Source organism: Otolemur garnettii, unplaced genomic scaffold, assembly GCF_000181295.1.
Source record: "Otolemur garnettii isolate 467f Iridium unplaced genomic scaffold, OtoGar3 scaffold00002, whole genome shotgun sequence".
Lineage (NCBI taxonomy): Eukaryota > Metazoa > Chordata > Mammalia > Primates > Galagidae > Otolemur > Otolemur garnettii.
In genome coordinates, this window is record NW_003852397.1 from 33,020,685 (window position 1) to 33,039,435 (window position 18,751).

General features: G+C 36.0%; 1 protein-coding gene across 5 annotated transcripts in view; it reads right to left on the minus strand.

The window, feature by feature from the left end:
- HACL1 (2-hydroxyacyl-CoA lyase 1) overlaps positions 1–18,751 on the minus strand; it is a 37,867-nt gene that overhangs the window by 13,916 nt on the left and 5,200 nt on the right. For all 5 annotated transcript variants that reach the window (XM_003781717.3, XM_023513646.1, XM_012805784.2 and 2 more), the window contains 8 exons: positions 17,384–17,464; positions 14,662–14,734; positions 12,324–12,401; positions 11,045–11,139; positions 8,630–8,742; positions 6,275–6,410; positions 2,093–2,198; positions 74–157 (listed from right to left, as the gene is read on the minus strand). In XM_003781717.3, the coding sequence (XP_003781765.1) occupies positions 74–157; positions 2,093–2,198; positions 6,275–6,410; positions 8,630–8,742; positions 11,045–11,139; positions 12,324–12,401; positions 14,662–14,734; positions 17,384–17,464 (766 nt within the window). The remainder of the gene's footprint in view (positions 1–73; positions 158–2,092; positions 2,199–6,274; positions 6,411–8,629; positions 8,743–11,044; positions 11,140–12,323; positions 12,402–14,661; positions 14,735–17,383; positions 17,465–18,751) is intronic.

Genomic DNA, 18,751 nt, shown 5'->3' on the forward strand with positions numbered 1-18,751 from the left:
AAAAAAAAAAAAAAGAATTGTTATTCCCTAAAGACTAATCCACATAAACTAAAACCCAGGCAAAAGTTCTTACCTGTTTAGAAACAGCATTTATGTCTCCTAGTAAAGTCACAGCAGGCCTTACATTATTCCCCAATTCTTCTGCACAGATATCAACCTAAAAATGAGACACAGCTAAACAACAACCCATGTTTATTCTTAAAAATGTTTTCAGAAGTCAATCAGAACAATAAATGAACTGTGAATATATAACATACGATAAAGATTTGATACTCAGAAACTCCTTAATAAAAGAAAAAGGCCATATAACTGTATTAGCATCATATTTAGAATAAACAACCTCATCATCTTCACTTATTTTAAAATCTAATGTAAGGAATTTTGGTATTGTTCCATCACACTCACAAGAATATATATGAACTGATCAATTATAGTTTTTGAATCTAATTCATAAGTTCTATTGAATTACATTTGATATTCTTTTTTTAATTTTTTTTTGAGGCAGAGCCTCAAGCTATCGCCCTAGGTAGAATGTCATGGCATTATAGCTCACAGCAACCTCCAACTCGTGGGCTTAAGCGATTCTTTTGCCTCAGCCTCCCAAGTAGCCTGCCACAGTGCCCAGCCAATTTTTGGTTGTAGTTATCATTGCTGTTTGGCAGGCCCGGGCTGGATTTGAACCTGCCAGCTCTGGTGTATGTGGCTGGCGCCTTAGCCACTTGAGCTACAGGCACCGAGCCTACATTTGATATTCTTATCTAGAACAGGCGCTCTCAAATTTAAACATGTACAGAATCACCTGGTGGGTTTGTTAAACAATAGACTGTAGGGGTCTGCCTCAGAGTTCTGATTTCAATAGGTCTGGGGAGGCAAGTGTGTACTTCTAACAGGTTTCCCAGGTAGTCCCGGATGTTGCTGGCTCAGGGAACCACTAATAGCATGGAATGACTATTTCCCTATTTATTCAGAAGCTTCATTTGTGGAAGGCCGTGGACAAGTGAAAATGGTTTCTACAGGGAGAAATAATTAGCCACCCCCAAAGGGATGTGGTTTATCTTATAACTGAGAGGACCAACCAAGAGTTGGCAGCATCTTGTAGGCACAACCCAAGGTCTTACTTGTTTGTGGTTTTTGTCCTCAATGACCTCAGGTGGGAAAAGGACTATTAAAAGTTGACTCCTTAAGAAGTAAAATGTAGGTGATTCGTGCCTGTAATCCTAGAACTCTGGGAAGCCAAGGTGGGTGGATTGCTGGAGCTCAGGAGTTTGAGACTAGCCTGAGCAAAAGCAAGACCCCATATTAGTCAGACACTGTGGTAAGCACCTGTAGTCCCAACAACTTGGGAGGCTGAGGCAAGAGGATCTCTCAAACCCAGAAGTTTGAGGTTGCTGTGAGCTATAACACCATGGCACTCTACCCATGGCTACTTAGTGAGACTGTGTCTCAAAAAAAAAAAAAAAAAAAGAAGTAAAAGGTAGATTAGGAGAGGACAGCAATTATAGCTGGGTTATCAAATGGAATGGGGTCAAACACGTAGAACTTGTAAGTTTACATGCCACTATATAGGTAATAACTTTCTGCACAAGTAAGGAAACTGGCTTAAAAAGAGGGTCCTAACGGTACAAGAGTCATCAAAGAGAGGTCAGAATACACTGCAGACATTGCGTGATGATGTAGGTAAAAGCAATGTAGTTTAGGGATTTCCAACCAAAGCATCAAAGTTAAGTTCTGGCTTCTAAAAGAAAATCTCACTTCTTAACAATAATGAACGTTTTAGTCTAATCTAACATCCTACTTACCTTTAAATATACTTGAACTGTGAAGAAGAGGCAAATTATACTTTTCAAACTATTTGAAACTTGATTTGGAAAGGTTTTCTGGTTAGAAATAAAGCAGCACATTATATTTCATAGGCTTAAGAAGGCAGTTTATTTTGGTACCTGTAATTATGTTAGACAATGTATAAAATTCTACTTTTGTAAAAAGAGAAACAGTTCTTTACAGAAGTCAGCAAGAAAGCAGAGTTGATAATGGCTGAGAAGGAGAGTGAACTACAGACAGCCCTGATTTTAAATCTCTCTCCTCTAAATACCTGGATAAACTTCACATCTGGCTGGTATCTTGGAGGCAGTCCAAAATGTAAAATCCAATTTAGTCTGGCACCAAATAACACAATTACATCAGCAAACTGCAAAGCCCTATTTAAAAAAAAAAATCTGATATAACACAAAAGGATAACTATATTTCTCATGTATATTATTTTAAAATTAAATTCTAAAATATCTTTAAAAGTCTAAATAATTTGGAGCTAACATTAGACTTTAGAATCAGCTTCTAGGGTAAACTTGATCTTTCAAAGTAAAATCATTTAGGAAACCATTCTACTTAAGTAATAATCTAAAAGGTGAATTAATTAGAAAAAGTATTACCATAAACTACCTCTTAACTCTTTTATTATTTTTTTATCATTAGAAAAATTAATTTATGTGGACAATCCAGAAAAGCCAGAAAAAGTATTAAGAAAAAAGAAGTAAAGAAAAGAAAATAGTATTATCTCCTGCATAATACTATCAATTACAGACTATTATTAACATCCTGGCCTATTTTCATCTATTCTTTTTTTCTATCCAAATGTATTTTCACATAGTTGAGCTTATATACTATAATATTCTCCCATGCACTTTTGCTCATTATAAACATTTCCCTTTGTCATTAAGTTCTTTCTCTTTTTTGAGACAGTCTTACTTTGTCACCCTGGGGTAGAGTGCCATGGCCTCATAGTTCACAGCAACCTCAAACTCTTAGGCGCAAGCTGTCTTCTTGCCTCAGCCTCCCTAGTAGCTAGGACTACAGGTGCTCATCACAGTGTCTGGCTATTTTTAGAGACAGGGTCTCGCTCTTGCTCAGGCTGGTCTCCAACTCCTGAGCTCAAGTAATCCGTATTATCCAATCATATTAAGTATGCTAATATGAATGACAAAATATAATCTATTAAGATAGCATTACATGAGCAACAATGAAAGATAGAGCAGAAAACATTATATTTAAAAAGGCCTCAGAATTCATTTTAATTAATTTTTAATCTATGCATGAGAATATGAAGAATGCCAAATGCATGACAGTGGTGAACTACAGAGAGGGAGGGATGGAAAGGAGTCTAGAATGATATGTAGGAAACTACAAATGAATCCATATTTTGTTTCTAAAAATAAAAAGCAAGCCAAAACCCTCCAAAGTAATATCATATTGTGTTACCATCTGATGCAAAAGTTGTCGGATTGTGTCAAACCATGGCAAATGGAGCTGGGGAAGGCCATGAGGGTTAGGGTTTTATGAGTGATTTGCCTGATAATAGGAACTATCATAAGAAGTTTTTTCAAACCACACAAGGACAGCTAGCTGCTTATACAAAAACACTTGCTTGATGTATTGTCTTTTAAGTTCAATTCAATGAATAACCCACTCTGACCTAGCAACTGCCACCACTCACCAATTAGAGCTTGCCAGCTCCCAATAGACATGGCAGACACCAATAAACTTTGCTTTAAAACAACTTATGTAATTTCATCTTTTGCCAATAAAAACCTTAACGTTTTCCTTTGTTCTCCAGACATACCGTAGGCCACCTTGGTCTGTATATATGTCCTGCAATCCTACTTCTTGTATGTTATTCCCAAATAAAACCTTTTTACTTAGAGGTTGTCTCTCTGTATTTTTTTTATGTTGACACTGATGAAGTTGAGTTTAGTTATATAAGTGCTTATTAAATACTCCCTCTTCCTGTTTGTATCTTTGATTTGGAATTTTTTTTTTTTTTTTTTTTTGAGACAGGAGCCTCAAGCTGTCCCCCTGGGTAGAGTGCCGTGGCATCTCAGCTTACAGCAACCTCCAACTCCTGGGCTCAAGCGAGTCTCCTGCCTCCACCTCCCAAGTAGCTGGGACCACAGGCACCCGCCACAACGCCCGGCTATTTTTTGGTTGCAGCCATCATTGTTCTTTGGTGGGCCCGGGCTGGATTCGAACCTGCCACCTTGAGTGTACATGGCTGGCGCCTTAGCCACTTGAGCCACAGGCGCCGAGCCGGAATATTTTATAATAAATAAATTACAAGACTTTTTCTTAAACGGTACAGTACATCACAAAGTGTGTTTTAAAAGTCTAAAAAGAGGAAGCTTCCAGTGACAACCAAGAATGGGTACATTTGAAGATGCAAACAAATGAGGTGAGTCTCTAAGGGGTTGTTGTTCCTTCTTCTTTTATCTTCTGGCTTTAAAAGGGCAGCCCTAGCTGCAGAATTGCAGGCAGCAAAAACTTGGAGAGAAACTGTCTTTTGGGCCACAGGATCAAGAAAGGGGGCCTTCGCATGCTGGAAGTATGGGGGGAAAAATTCAGATTTTTTTGTTTTTCCAATGTCTTTTTCTCTCCTTGCCCTGTTCTGAGGGCAGCTCTGTTTGCAGAGCTGCACTAGGGTGGCTCCCAAGCAGCTAAAAGGCCAGAGAAATATTATCTTTCAGGCAAGAGGAAGTGGGAAAAGGACCTTTGTGGTCTGAAGAGTATGGAGACCATCCCCATTACTCTTTTCTTCTGCAACTTGCTCAGAAAACGGATCCAGTTGTATGTACTATAAGACATTCCAAAGACCAGGATGTTTGGGAATAGGGGTGGGGGTCAGGAGGAGCCCAGGAAGTCCTAGAGAGGAGGGAAAATAAATCTCCAATTCTGAGTATGGACCAGGACATGTCTGGGGTTCACCCCTCAGCTGGGCATGTGCAGAAAGCTCAAAGCAGAACAGCAAACACTCTGAAACTGAACTGACTGGAACTACCACCTGCAGTAAGAGAGTGCTTATAGGCTGAAGCTACCCTAACCAGGCTGACTGCTTGCTAAACAACAAGTAAACAAAATTCAACATTCTACAGAGAATGTTAATATGACCCAGAATCTCACAAAGTAATTTAAAAAAATCCAGGATACAAGGCAAAATTACTCCAGTACAAAAAGAACCAGAAAAATGTGATCAATTCTCAAAAGGAAATGCATGCCAATCCAAAATGATGCAGATGTTAAAATTAATAAACAAAGATTTTAGGCTCGGCGTCTGTGGCTCAAGTGGCTAAGGCGCGAGCCACATACACCTAAGGTGGTGGGTTCAAATCCAGCCCGGGCCCGCCAAACAACAACAGTTGCAACCAAAAAATAGCCGGGCGTTGTGGCAGGCACCTGTAGTCCCAGCTACTTGGGAGCCTGAGGCAGGAGACTCGCTTGACCCCAGGAGTTAGAGGTTGCTGTGAGCTGTGATGCCACGGCACTCTACCTAGGGGGACAGCTTGAGGCTCTGTCTTAAAAAAAAACAAACAAACAAAGATTTTAAAGCAGCTATTGTAACTATGCTCCAGGAAGCAAAGAAAAATATTCTTGAAATAAGTATAAAGATAGAAGTTCTCAGTGGAGAAACATAAAATATAAGAGACAAAAGGATTGAAAAGAAATGAACTGATACTCAGAGATCTATGGGACAATACATAAATGTCTAATATTTATATCACTGGAATTCCAAGAGAGAATAAAAAGATTGATATTAAAAAAAAAATCTGAAGGTGGTGCCCGTAGCTCAGTGGGTAGGGCGCTGGCCACATACACCCAGGCTGGCGGGTTCAAGCCCAGACCAGGCCAGCTAAACAGCAATGACAAATGCAACAAAAAATAGCAGGGCCTTCTGGCGGGTGCCTGTAGTCCCAGCTACTTGGAAGGCTGAAGCAAGAGAATCACTTAAGCCTAAGAATTGGAAGTTGCTGTGAGCTGTGACGCCATAGCACTCTACTGAGGGAGACATAGTGAGACTCCATCTCAAAAGAAAAAAAAACTGAAGAAATAATGATGAAAACTTTCAAATTTGTTGAAAGAAATAAATTTCAGATTCAAAAAGATTCAACAACTCCAAACAAACTAAACTAAAAGAAAATCATGTCCAGATACATCATAATTAAACTAGTGAAAACCAAAGATAAAGGAAAACCTTGGGAGCAGTCAGAAAAACAACGCATTACAAATAAGGTAACAATGATTTGAATGACTGCAGATTTCTCATGTGAAACCATGAAGGCCAGAAGATAATCAATAGCATCTTTACAGTGCTTAAAGTCCAAAAACCAGTATGCTTAAAATGACATGATTCTTTTAGAACTTCTCCCCAGATTCATTAATATCACTAAATAATTTAAATTAGCCTAAAATCTGCCACAACACTGTATTTAAAATCTAAAATGCCACGTACCTGGATCTGGCTGCACCTACACAGTTTGGATGGTTGTCAGGGATCACACCCTTCCCCATAGGGGTGGGCAAAAACGGCAATTTACATTGATCCACCAATTTCCTGATATTCTCCTCTGCATGAGCATACGCAGCACCTGCAAGAAACGCCATGTACTGGATGACTCAGTTAAGCTCTAGGCACTGTGACCTTTAAAACAGTATGTGAAGTTGCTTTTAGAGCTTCTCAAATATTCTCCTTTTGTTTAACATGGGCTTAACCTCAAAACAAACTATGATTACAGTTTTTATGCTTGGTAGTTTTAAATTCTTAAAAAAGCAATAGTCCTAATTTCCCCCCAGTAATAGTCTCAGTTATTCTGAAGGAGTCTACCCCAAAACAAAAGTCACATTTCACATCTCTTGCTGCTGTCACTTACCCATTCTATGCTATGATCCTACTGAACTACTCCGCATAATTCTCTGAACATACTATCTTTACTGGGAGGTCCAGGTGGGCAGAGAACTTTGTCCTGAAAAAGAAAGGCTCTCTCCCCTCACACATTGTTCCCCATTGCCAGAAAATCTGTTCTGCACATTCTATGTGGCCTAAGTTTCTAAAGCTTTGTGAATCTTTCTGTAGGCTCTACAATTTTGTGATTATACCAGGTCTAACCCAAGTGGGACACATTATCATTTGTTTTTACAGCTGTGTGCCAATGCAATAACCATATGCCCTTGATGACACTGAAAATAACTTACTGTTTATATATTGGAATGATTCCATTTTTAATGTCACCAAGACCACTATTATTTAATTTTATACACTATTTCAGTGCTAGCATATTACTCCATATTCAAAATTTGCATGACTCTTAGGGAATAGTAAAGGGTCCTTTCAGATTCAGTACATGTGGCCCCCTACAAAATGCCTTAGAATATGTTCTCATGCATAAATGATGAAAACAGTTCCTTTTTTTTCATCTAGAAAGTTTCCTTGCATTCTCCTTCTTGCCTCAATGTCTTTGTATACTCGGTTCTCTCTTCTTCCCCTGCCTTTGGTCTTTGTTCACTTGAATCATTACCCACTTTTGCAAGGTACAGCTGTTGCATCATCTCTTCTGGACAGTCTTTCCATGTCACTTACACAAGCAAACTGCCGTGCTGTCCTTGAGGATCTCACTCTCTCTGTACACCCACATAAAGGGTATATTACTAACTTGTTACCAGGTTCATTTTTCCCATAGGCTGATATCACTATTTCTCCTTATCCCTCAGGAATGTTTTCTGCAATCCCTGCCTAATCATAAGCACTTATCAAATAAATGTTCATAAAAGGAAGTTCAAAGTTCACAAAAACTAGCACCTACTGAGTGCTTGCTGTGTATTTTGCTATTCAATTATCCTATTGAGGCAGTTAATACTCCCATTTTATAAGTGAGGTAACTGAGAAAGTAGTTGTGTGCCAAAGTCACAGAGCTAGTATGTCTTATAATGCATTCCACTGAGCGCTGACCTCAGTTTTTTTCTATTGTCCACATTTTTATCAAAACTATTTTTAGATTCTATATATTTAGTTCCTAAGAAGTTAATAATTGCCTAGCATGGTCAAAGGTAATTCCAGCCATCTTAGTTCTAGAATAGAAAATCGATATTACAATGAATTACTGACAGGAATATCAAGTGGCTAGTACAACTCCCCAAATAAAGGAATTTAACAATATGTACCAAAAGTCTTAAAAATATTCATGCTTTTTAACTTAACTTTCCTTCTGGGGATCTAGCTTAAATCCTAAATATAGAAAGAGCTTTAGGCACAAATATGCTTGCTACAGCTACTCTAAACAGACAGATAGGAACTGGCAAAGATTTAAATATATGCCAATAAAGTATATGTTCATTTACACCTAAACAGACATTAAGATACATATCTAGGAAGTAATTTTAGGATGATGAAAAATATTATAATGTTAAATATAGAATATAAAACTGTCTAGATATTAAGATCATAATATGTAAAATATGCAGGCAAAAAGGAATAGAAAAGTGCTAAATGTTAAAAATGGCTGCCTTAGATGATGGGATTTCCTCTTTCTACCTTTCTGGATGCCAGAAACATTTTTATAATAGAAAAAACACATTTCACTCATAAAACCAAAGAAATATAATAGGAGATATTCCCTTATACAAGTGAGATCCGTGGGCACTAAAGGTTAATTCTATCAAAATAAATAATGATAAATTTTATATTTTCAAAATGAACAAATAATGCTAATTTCAAACATTAGACAGATGATAATAAATAACAAAGACCATTTTTTAAAAGTTAGCATTCTTCGAAAAGCATAGCAAGATTTAGAGTTCTATTCAATGCTACCTTTCCCAATGATAAGAAGAGGCTGTTTGGCATTCCTAATAAAAGATGCTGCCTCACATACAGCAGCTGTTTCTGCCATGCTAACAGGAGGTGACATGCAGCACTCCGTATACCTGGAAATAAAGAGTTTTGTTAATTAAAAGAGGCCAACTCTAAAATTTTTTGTTATAAAAATTTTTAATTTTATAAAAAAGTAGAAAAATACAATATAAAAAACTCCACATACCCACCATGTTGATCCAACAACTAACATTTTACTGCATTTGCTTCACATATACACATGTAAGCATACATTTTTTTCCTGAACCATTTTAAAATAAATTATAGGCATCAAGACATTTCCCCAGTACATGTTGTTAAAAATTAAAAAAAAAAAGACATTTCACCCTTAAAACTTCCCCATGCAGCACTAAAAGAAGGACCTTCTCCTATTCAACCATAACGTTAGCACATCTAGTAAATTAACAATCATTCCATAATATCATCTAATAGCCAGTGAAACAGCTAATTCATTGAAAGAAAATTTGGGTTAGTGGCTTTATACTGTGACAGCAGCACTAGTTGTGGTTACTGCTATATTTTAATTTTTTTTTCAGCTCTTTATAACCCCCCCTTTTTTTTGAGATAGTCTTAAGCTATCACCCTTGGTAAAGTGCTGTGGTATCACAGTTCATAGCAACCTCAAACCCTTGGGTTTAAGCGATTCTCTTGCCTCAGCCTCCCAAGTAGCTAGGACTACAGGCGCCAGCCACAAGGCCCAGCTATTTTATTTTTTTGTAGTTGCACTGTTGTTTGGTAGGCCCGGGCCAGGTTCAAACCCGGCAGCGTGGGTGTATGTGTCTAGCACCCTAGTCACTGAGCTACAGGCACCAAGCCTTTATCCCCCTTTATTCCCATTTTATATGCTGTTGTAATAATAGTAAAAACCATATTAAAAGCTAATATTTATTCTCATTTAATTGTCAAAACAATGAGGTTAGGTATTACCATTATCTCCACTTCACCACTGAGAAAAACAGACTCTGAGAAAGTAACATGCCCAAGGTCCTCATATGGCATGAGGCAGACAGTGGATTAAAACAGTCGTAACTGTCTCCAAAGTCTATGCTTTTAAACACTTCATTATATTTCTATTCACTGGGTAAGTTAATATTTTAGTGTCACAATATGCCTCAGTAAAAAACATATTAAAACTATTGTGATACAGTTAAGCATTTCTGGATGCCAAGTCCTTACTGTGGTACTTCATTTATTCTAATTAATAACATCATATTGCATACAGTTTGGACATACAATATTGTCCAAATATTGGGACATATGATGAAAAAGGACATTCAGCTTTTACAAAATTTAAAAGAAGGCTTACAGAGTTAATTTTCCTGAGGCTTGCCCTCCTCCCAATATTATTTTGATTATCATGCTCACTTATCATGCAAAATAGATGTGCTTTTTGCCTGACTCTCTCAAATAGAAATTACTCCTTGGTGTACTAATTATATAGTAAGGACCACTGTCTCTCTATAGTCACCAGAGAACCAAACGATCCACAACAGCAGTTATGTATCTAGGCTGACGTATTAACCCAAGTAGCCACCCTTATCAGGGGTAACTTATATACCAGTGAAAAAATATTTTTTGTATTTCTTTTCACTTAGTGTTTAAGAAGAGGATAAGACAAATCATAGAAACTTCTGTGCTAGAATATTTTTAAATCACAGAGGGAGACAGCTACACAAATATCCTTTATGCTGAGTCCTAAAAAATTTCCAACCATCATCTCATCTCTTGGCTTACACTATGAAGATTCCCAATAACTATAATAATAGAGATGTAAAATTATGGTTACTAGGGGAATAAATTCAAATGAGGAGTTTAGTATTTGAATACTAAATAGTATTGAATACTAAATAGTATTACTTCAAGTATTTGATTTAGTAATTAAACCCAGAAATAATTACTAAATAATACCATTTTAATTAAGAGAATTAAGCCCTGGCTTGGCACCTGTAGCTCAGCCACATATACCAGGGCTGGCAAGTTTGAACTCAGCTGGGCCTGTCAAAGAATAAGGACAACTGCAACAAAAAATAGGTAGGCGTTGTGGCGGGTGCCTGTAGTCCCAGCTACTTGGGAGGCTGAGGTAAGAGAATTGCTTAAGCCCAAGAGTTTGAGGTTGCTATAAGCTGGGATGCCACAGCACTTACCGAGAGCAACATAGTTAGACTCTGTCTCAAAAAAAAAAAAAAAGAGAGAGAGAAGCCCTTTGGTTAGGATTCAGTTTAATTACAAAATCATCAAAAGTTAAGACAAGTGGAGATTAACTTATAAACTACTTGGCAAACTCTTTTAAAAAGGTAAGCATTATGATAATGTGTGTAACACTTAAGAAAGAATTCCAATATAACTATTACTTACTTAATGGAATTTACATTCACCAAGAGGTTCACAAAATCTGCAGGTATGTCAACATAGCAAGCACCTGGACGGCCATAGATACTGCTTCTCACTGCCTACATTTATTACAAATAGAAGAAAAGATTTTTAAAATATCAATCTGATCATATCCCACTTGAAGATAATTTAAAGCTGTGAAGTGAACAGCATCTTTAATTTTTCTGGATGCCCTTAGTTGGAGAAAAAAAAATTAAAATTGAAATACCTCCATTGAGTCTATATATTTTTAAAGATACTTTTGTTTAAAAGGGCTGAAATAAAAAAGTATTCATTTAGGGCCTTAAAATTCATGTCCTAATATACTTTGGTCTTGGATATGACTCAGTAGGCTCTGCCTGCCAGGTTTCTTCACTGTAACATGTACTTTCACCTGTTTCCTAATCCTCATGATTTGGCAGAGTTTTCAGAAACAATAATGTTATTATACATCAAATGGTTTTTATAACTTATGGTTTAAAACAACTCAAATGCAATTTCACATATAAATGCTGGGTAACTAATTAATTTATAATACAGGCTGAGCATGTCAAATTTGAAAATGCAAAATGCTCCAAAATAACAGACCTTATTGAGTTCTGACATGGTGTCACCAGTGGAAAATTCCACACCTGACCTCATGTGACTACTCAGAGTCAAAATCCAAGTCTACAACACTTTATTCAGAGTCCTCAAAGAAAAAATAACAGTATATTCAGGCTATGTGTATAAGGTGTATATACATACCCCAAAATGTATTGAATTTCTTATTTAGACTGGTATCCCAAGATACTTTGTTATGTATAGGCAAATATTCCAAAATCCCCCAAATCCTGAAATCCAAAACAGCTCTGGTTCCAAGCACTGCAAATAAGGGATATTCAACCCATATGCTATTTAATTAACTAAGAGATAGTGTTATATGGGGTAGTCCCAATTTTCAAAAATAGCCTTTTGCAAAAACAAAGGGAAAGGATACCCAGGGGTTCATTTTACTTTTCTCTTTACTTTTGTATAATTAAAAAGATAATTTTAAAAACTAAAGCACAGAAGAAACTTCTTCCCAGAATAATTATTTTAGTTCTGTTTCTTTAATTAAATGTAATGATAGTGAACACTGAAACTTGAATAGCTTTTTAACAATGTCTATTTTAATTACTTGGGTATATTCCTAATTGTTATTCTATTGAAAATAAAAATAACATAAATGTAAGCAACTGAGAAAAATTGGTTGATTCAGAAAGCTTGCTATTAAATACTGTACCTTTTCAATAACAGAAGGAATAGCTTCGATGCTGCTTGGCCTGGCAGAGAACTTGCTATATAATCTACAAGCTTCAACCTATATAGAAAATGAAAATCACTTAAAATTCAGCTTATACATATTTCTCTTCTGAAGGAAACCATTGTCATTATTTTTTATTATGTTTAGACACAAGATGGAGAAACTGTATACCTACACTATCTCTTAAAAGCCTATTCAAAGCACAATGTTCTACCTCAGTATGATTTAAGAAGCAAATCAAAATATGACACCATTTTCGATTCTCAGATTGGCAAAGATGAAAAAGTTTGATAATACACACTATCTACCACAACACAGGAAAACAGGCACTTTCATAAGCTGCTGATGAGAGCATACATGGGACAGGACACCTACAAAAAATTTAAACAAGCATACCCTTGGATGCAGCAATTCTTGTATCATTATAAGAATAACCTATTTTTACATTTCTGCCATTTTCCCTTTTACATATTTTCTTACTATGCTGTTTGGAATATGCAAATTTAGTAGTGATTATTTTACACTGTCTAATGTATTACGAAGCATTATATAGAAACTGTTTCTCTTGACCTGTCTTTCTATGACATTGGCATTCATAATTGCACAGGTGTGACAGAAGATGACTCCTCAACTTTTAGTCCGTTTGTGTCCATGTCCTTTAGTCGTAAGGACTTCCAAAAGAAATATATAGTTGGATTTTAAATCAAATCAGTAATCTTCCTCCTCAGTTTTTAAATTTAATGTCAAACTGCTATGATTTTCTACTTCAGAATAAACATTTTCGGGCAGCGCCTGAGGCTTAGAGGAGTAGGGGGCCAGCCCTATATGCTGGGGGTGGTGGGTTCAACCCAGCCCTGGCCAAAAACTGCAAAAAAAAAAATTTTTTTTTCAATAGGAGAAGGAGAGACATTTAAACTCTCCTTTCTTTTTTCATCTACAGTTATTGTAGGAACTTTATTTTTTTGAGACACAGTCTCACGCTGTCACCCTGGGTAGAGTGCCATGGTACCATATAGCTCATAGCAACCTACAACTCTTGGGCTCAAGCAATCCTCTTACCTCAATTTTTCTATTTTTAGTAGAGACAGGATCTCTCTCTTGCTCAGGCTGGTCTTGAACTCATGAGCTTAAGCAATCCACCTGCTTTGTCCTTTCAGAGTGCTAGGATTATAGGCATAAGCACCTGGCCTTGTAGGAGCTTTAAATTTCCTTTTAATTAACTCATCTGCTCTACTTATTTTTCAAATATATCAGTATTTGTCTATTAAATGTTATTTTCTACCATTAACTAAGTAAAATTTCAATTCCTTTCTAAGAGTACAAACATATAACTTTTGCATTAACCCAGAGTCCACTATTTTATATTAGTTTATCATATATAAAACTATGTTTCTATTTTGAAGTTCTGAACAATGATTCCTGATATACCAAGAGATTTTCTCTAATGATCATAATTTTGCTCTTAACTTTGTTCTGTAGAAGTTCAAATATATTTATTAAATATACCTTAAGTATCATTCACTCTTATCTATTTACTTCTCACAACTATTCTTAAAACTAATGTTTGTGGACAAATTCTTTCAAATTTCTTCTAATTTTGAAATACTTTCCTTCCTCCTTCTAAAATAAAAATAAATTTGTCCAGAATGAATGAATAATCATTGAGAGGGATTTTTCCTCTCAACTTTTTAATTTCCTTAAAGTCTGGAAGGCATAATCTAAGATAATTTTCATTCCTACATCTTCTTGACTCTAAAGAACTTATCCTGCCAAAAAGGAGCATTTTTTGAAAGTTTATTCCTAAGCGCAGCCTAGGTTCTTTCCTTTTGTTTAAGAGCTGGGGTCTCACTCTGTCTCCCAGGTTACAGCACAGTAGTGTAATCATAGCACACTGCAGCCTTGAACTCTTGGACTCAAGTGATCTTCCCACCTCAGTCTCCCAAATAGCTAAGACCATAGGCATCACCACCATACCTGACTAATTATGTATTTTAAATTTTAGATATGGAGTTTCACTATGTTGCTCTGTCTGGTCTCACAATCCTCTTAAAGTGTGGGATTATACTTGGCCACTGTATCCTCTTAAAGTGCTGGGATTATAGCCTCCTCCCCCTAACTCCTAAACTCTTACTTAATATTAATCTATTCTGATATTTTGTAGTAGTTCAAGAAAACTGCCTTTTAATTACCTCAAGCACTTCTAATTTATTTATTTTTTAGTTTTTATTTCACAGACATTAAGTTTTTAAAATATCTTCTCTTCTCCTAAACTGTTAACAGTGTGTAACTGTGCTAGTAAAATCTTAGAGTTGGATACCTGAGGAAACTCCTGAAAGGCTCCCATTGTTTCTTGATTTCTTTCAGAGGAACCAGCAATCACAAGCAAGGGCCTGAAATAGTCATTTTTAAAAAAGATAATTATAAATGAGATCATCATGTTAAACACTCAGCAGAATGTCCAATGCACAGCAAATACTCAATAAATGTTAAAGAGAAAGAGAGGGAGAAAGATTATATTTTCCCTTTAAAACTGTAGATTAAAAAAAATATTTAAGAAGGAAACTGATGTGAGAGAACCCTTCCTCAATTTCAGAAAATACAAATTTTTTTTTTTTTTTTTTTTGAGGCAGAGTCTCACTATGTTACACTGGGTAGAGTGCCATGGCATCACAGCTCACAGGAACCTCAAACTCTTGGGCTTAAGCGATTCTCTTACCTCAGCCTCCCAAGTAGCTGGGACTACAAACACCTAGCACAACTGGCTATTTTTTAGAGATGAGGTCTCACTCTTGCTCAGGCTGGTCTCAAACCTGTAAGCTCAGGCAATCCACCTGCCTTGGCCTCTCAAAGTGCTAGAATTACAGGTGTGAGCAACCACACCCTGCCTTCAAATCTCTATAATATTTATTTTTTCTTCTGCCCTCCCTCTGCCCCTTTTAAATGCTGATGCTAAACTTCCAGGTGTAGTGACATAAAATGAATTTTTACATCTTTCTTATTATTCTTGGGATAAGGAGAAGAGAAAATTTACTCTTTTCTAAGTGACCATATTTGAAAAAGGCAAAATGTATGACATTCCTCAGCAATAAAATTCTTAACCTTCAGACTGAAAAGAAAAAAAAAATACAACAAACTTTAAGGCACTTAAAAAAAACAAAACACCAGACCATAATCTGTCACAAGATTAGTTTAAAAATATGTATTAGGGTGGCGCCTGTGGCTCAGTGGGTAGGGCACCAGCCCCATATACTGAGGGTGGTGGGTTCGAACCCAGCCCCAACCAAACTGCAACAAAAAAATAGCCAGGCTTTCTGGCAGGCACCTATAGTCCCAGCTACTTGGGAGGCTGAGGCAAGAGGATTGCCTAAGCCCAGGAGTTGGAGGTTGCTGTGAGCTGTGACACCACAGCACTCTACTGAGGGCAATAGAATGAGACTCTGTCTCTTAAAAAAAAAAAAAAGTATAATAATGTATCAGACCATCATGTAGATAAAGGAGAGAAAGAATAGGAAGAAAATAAGGAACTATAAGAAACACAGGGCAAGAAAGTAAACAATGTCCTTCCTACTAGGAAGTTTATGTTACAAATTGATTAGAACACAACCCCTTCATCCTCCCTGATCTTCCTATTACAATAAAGTGCCACAGATGGGTTAATGGCAAAGTTAGAGAATAAGCAGTTTACAAAGTAAACTCAAACATAATTTCAATCGCCTTGCTAACCATATAAAACAAGGTGAAAAGTTAAGACACATATTTACATACTGAGCTGAGATCTTTAAAAAATAATCTCTTTGGTGGGAGGAGGGGGGGTATTCAACAGGATCTGGATTGATGTGCAGAATGCAAGGGTATATTTCTAAACAACAAAGAATAAACTGTAAATGTCTTATCACAAAAAATAAGTGAGGTGATGCTTATATTCATCAGTTTGATTTAAGCATTCCATAGTGCATACCAAAATCATCACATTGTACCCCATAAATGTATAATTATGATTTAATAAAAAATTTTAAAAAATTATAATACAGTAAAGGATTATAGTAGTTAAAAAAATGTATCAGATGGATATATAAAACTAGTCAAAGGGAAATATGAAATAAATTTCAGGCGACACAGGTTAATATATTAAAAAAATTATCCTTCACTTAAGTAAACAGAAGTGTATGCACATTCATATAAACACACGTATATATACACACACACACACACACATATATATATAGTATATAAGGAAACTCTAAAATGGAAACAGTGTTTATCTGTAAGTAAAGGAATTATGGTGGTTTTACTCCTAACACTTTATTTTTATTATGGATACTTAAGGTATACAACATGTTCTGATATACACATACATAGAAAAATGATTACCACAATCAACCAAATTAACATATCATCTCATATAGTCTCTTTTTTGTGTAGGGTGGAAAATACCTAAAACATACTCTCTTAGCTGGGTGTGGTGGCTCATGTCTATAATCCTAGCAATCTGGAAGGCCCAGGCAGGTGGACGGCTTGAGCTCAGAAGTTTGAAACCAGCCTAAGTAAGAACAAGATCCCATCTCTACTAAAAATAGAAAAAAATCAGCCAGGTGTCATAGTGGACACCTGTAGTCCCAGCTACTTGGGAAGCTGAGGCAAGGAAATCACTTAAGCCCAAGAGGTTGAGGTTGCTGAGTTATGACATCATAGCATTCTACCCAGGGCAACAGAGTTTATCTGTAAGTAACAGAGACTGTTACAAAGAAAAAAAAATCTACTCTCTTAGCAAATCTAGCATACAATATAATGTTATTAACAAAAGTTCCCAAGCTGTACATTAGCTGTCTAGGCTTATTTATCCTATATAACTAAAACTTTGTATCCTCTGATTTCTAACTCTCTCCCTTAGTAACTATCTTTTTACTTTGTTTCTATAAATTCAAGGTTTTTTTTTTTCCTATGTCTTTCCACCCCAGCTCAGCATTAGCGCCATTCAGTAAAAATCATGCAGTGACATTTTAAAGAAAATATTTTTGAGAAAATAATAATCTGATTACCAACAGTTCATTTTTGCATTTGCCATACCACCTAAGGTGTGGATGAGACCTGGCCCAGAAACAACAAGGCATACGCCTGGCCTAGAAGCAAAACAGAATTTATTTTATTAAAAACAGGTCAAATGTAACAATTGATTCATATCGCTTTAGGGTAAAGGATGGCAACCTTGGACTTCAAAGGAAGAACACAGGTCTTAACTAGCATTGATAAAATAATTGTTAGAATATTTTTTGATATAAAAAAAAAAAGATCATCTCAGTCTCTATGCTCAAGAAATAAGTTACCTATCATCTTTACATTGCATTAGCCTCTCTTTTTGCTCCTATATACACATTTGGGCTAAATCAAGTTGATTGCATACAGAAGCAAAATGAGTGCATTTTCAAATAAAAAGAGTTTTTATTTCATTTCTTAATAAATATTGTGTCAATTGAATTTTGAAAGAAAAATAATTCTGAGGGTAGTGCTCTGCCCAAGATATTTTTAAAGAGAACTTGAATGCTTTACCCTACCTGCAACTTTTAAAGCTGAAAGCACTCATGGAAAAGGAATACGCCATATAATTCAGTTTGCCACTTTACATTTATAAAGTAATTTCTTAAAAATCTCTATTTAAGACAGACTTCAAAGTAATCTTAATTACCACCAAGTAAACTAAACTTTTATAACAGTACTATCCAACGGAATTTTTAAATATTTTGTATGCGCATGGTATGATCCTGTAGCCACTACCCACCCACAGTTACTGAGCAATTGAAATATATCTACCCCAACTGAGAAACAACAGTTCAAATATTTTGTAAATATAGTTTAATTTTAATTAATTTAAATGTACATAAACACATACAGCTAGTGGCTACTATACTAGACACAGTAGTTTCACACATTCATTCAAATAGTAATATGTTTTACAAGTATGGACTTTTGAGTATTCTCCAATCAGTCCAGAATTTTTTTTTGTTTGTTTTTTGCAGTTTTTGACTGGGGCTGGGTTTGAACCCGCCACCTCCAGCAAATGGGGCCGACGCCCTACTCTTTTGAGGCACAGGTGCCACTCAGTCTAGAATTCTTTTTTAAATTAAAGTGTCAATGACTATAATTTAAATGTTTTTTTAGGCTAAACAAAAAGATTACACTGTTCTGCATATGTAAATAAAGTGACAGAAAATGGTGAAGATACCATTATTTGGAAGGCTTGTTTCCTCAGGTTAAAACAGAAGGTTCCCATTAGAGAAGGACTATTTTGGTGAAGCCTAGACTTTGAGAGTTTATCGATTTATGCTTCCTAACAATTTAATTGCTAATTTCTTTTTTGGAAATTAAAAAAAAGTACTAAAGCTGGCTCGGCATCCATAGCACAGTGGTTA